The sequence below is a fragment of the Triticum dicoccoides genome, chromosome 4A (assembly GCF_002162155.2).
Source record: "Triticum dicoccoides isolate Atlit2015 ecotype Zavitan chromosome 4A, WEW_v2.0, whole genome shotgun sequence".
NCBI lineage: Eukaryota > Viridiplantae > Streptophyta > Magnoliopsida > Poales > Poaceae > Triticum > Triticum dicoccoides.
The window spans coordinates 153,416,184-153,418,565 of record NC_041386.1 but is presented as its reverse complement, the minus strand read 5'-3'; the positions used below and the strand labels follow the sequence as shown (position 1 = coordinate 153,418,565).

Below are 2,382 nucleotides of genomic sequence, written 5' to 3'. Positions count from 1 at the left end.
CTGAAGATCAGAATCTTTTTGTGGCAATGGATCCGTGGGCGTGTCCCCTCCGGCGTTGAGGTGTTAAAATGAAATGGCCGGGGAGATGGGATGTGTCCTCTTTATGGGACCGAAGAATACTCAAATCACATTTTCTTCTCATGCGTCTCCGCCCGGTTTCTCTGGAGTTGCCTGCGCGAGGTGGTCGGTGGTCGTTGGTGTAACACCAACTTCCTCGACCTCTTTGCCAAGATCCAGGCCTCGCCCCCAGCGAGTCGCCACATTAGGTGGCTGAAGATTGGGGTCCTTGCTTGGATGCTTTGGACGGTTCGGAATAAGCTAGTGATCCAGCGTGTTCCTTTTCGACGTGCTACCGACGCAGTGTTTAAAATGTGTGGCTATTTGCAGCTTTGGCGGCTGCTTAGCCGCCTCCAGGACCGAGACGTCATCAACATCATCATTGCTAATCTTTGTGCGATGGCTCTTCGCTTGGCGCCACTGCTTCCTCGGCCATCACCTGAGCCGGATTAGCATCTTTGTGGCCTTGCCACCTTTTTTCTTTGTTCTTTTAGAGCTTGTTGAGCTGTGCCCTTAGCTGCACCTTCTGTACTATTTGTCGTGCGACCTGAGTGTGTGCGTGTGTGGACTTATATGGTACTTTGTGGTCTTGGTGGTTTGTTTTATTTACAAAGCGGGTGAATTTTTTTTGGTAAAGAGATCTCATCTGCCTCACAAATTCCTCCCACTGGGGTTTGCTACCCTTGTTTTGGTTTCTCCCGCCTCATTTTCCCTCTTCCATTTTGTGTGGATCATGCCAAGATAAGGTCGCACCGGCCAAGCAGAGACCGCAGCAAAGGACGACCACGTTTAGGGCCAGATATCCACCCGCTCGTTCGCCGTGGCCGCCCCGCCACATAAACCGTCCCTGCCTCCCACTACTCCCGAGCTCGCGGTCCCCGACGGCTACCATGGCGCGGCAAATCGTGCCTTCTAGAAGCTTCCACAGCCTCCTCACCTCTCGGCACTACCCGCTCCCCTCCCCGGCGCCACCGCTCCGCCCTCTACTTCTACCGAAAGCCCTATCTCGGGCCACCGCCGCCGCCACCCCGCAACTCCCTCGCCGGGGGCGACGTCCCGTCGTCGCCGCCTCCGCCTCCGCCCCAGCGCCTTCCTCGTCGGAGACCGAGGCGGTGCCGGGGGCATGGGGGAAGGTCTCGGCCGTGCTGTTCGACATGGACGGCGTGCTCTGCAACAGCGAGGAGCCGTCGCGTCGCGCCGCCGTGGACGTCTTCGCCGAGATGGGCGTCGACGTCACCGTGGATGACTTCATCCCCTTCACGGGCACAGGTGACTTATCTCTCTGTGCTACTAGTACTGTCAGATCGGAAATGCAGTTCGCGCGATTTCTAACGACCATCCCATCCTATATGCTCGTATACCTTAAATTTCTGCGCCCCCTACGTTATTAGGTTGCGTGTAATCTGAACTACAAATATTGTATGCACATTATGACCTAAAAATATTGCTTTTAAAACTATGACCTAATGACCTACAGTATTGTTTTTTCCTGTGTATCTGTACTAGTTGGCTTGATAGTACATTGTACACCACTTCGCAGAGTAATTGAACAGTATGCTCGAACCAAGTTCTGTGCTTCTTAAGTTTTCTAATTTGTGTAAGTTGGCAGTCTGTATGCTCAGACCATGGATCATTGTGATTCCTTGGTAATTTCATTGACCACTAATTGATTATATGCTTGTTTGACAGTAACCATAATCCCTCACAAATTAGTTTTCTAGTTTTAAAACAATAACATTCTGTCACTGCCAGATAGCCATTTACTGAACCAAAAAAGTACTGTCGCATCAGAATACTCATGAGAGTATGTTATCTCTAGCTATAAGCATAAATGTTTTACCTATCCCTGCATTGGAGCACATGATATTAGATTGTGCCTTTCACTCTTGGGAATTCTAGATTCTCTTAGGCACCCAACACACCTGGACGGAGGGAGTATCAAACATTTAATCACGTACCTTCTCTTCTCTCGTTACTTTTTTGCATGATCTGAGTCGTGTAATAAAGGAATTGTTATCAGTTTTTTTTGTTTCCAATGTGGAAGTGATTTATCAGCTTTTCACTAATTTGTTATATGCTTATTTGGCAGTAACCATAATCCCTTGCAAATTGTTTTTCTACTAGTTTTAAAACAATAAGATTCTGTCAGTGCCTGTATAATCATTTAATGAACTAAAAAGGTACTGTTGCATCAGCGTAGTCATAGGAGTATGTTATGTCTAGCTATAAGCATAAATGTTCCCAAATGATAAGTGCCACGCGTGTGGCACGAAGCACTTCGGCCCTGATGTTTTTACAACTAAAGTTGCCATCTGAAATGTAAAC

The 2,382-nt window shown here is 48.5% G+C and overlaps 1 protein-coding gene across 3 annotated transcripts in view; it reads left to right on the top strand.

Moving 5' to 3' along the window:
- Nucleotides 1-834: 834 nt before the first annotated feature.
- LOC119285494 (protein SUPPRESSOR OF QUENCHING 1, chloroplastic-like) overlaps nt 835-2,382 on the top strand; it is a 30,093-nt gene continuing 28,545 nt past the window's right edge. For 2 of the 3 annotated variants that reach the window (XM_037564784.1, XM_037564782.1), the window contains exon 1: nt 835-1,326. In XM_037564784.1, the coding sequence (XP_037420681.1) occupies nt 948-1,326 (379 nt within the window). In that variant the 5' untranslated portion in view covers nt 835-947. The remainder of the gene's footprint in view (nt 1,327-2,382) is intronic. The other variant, XM_037564783.1, reaches the window with a different exon arrangement.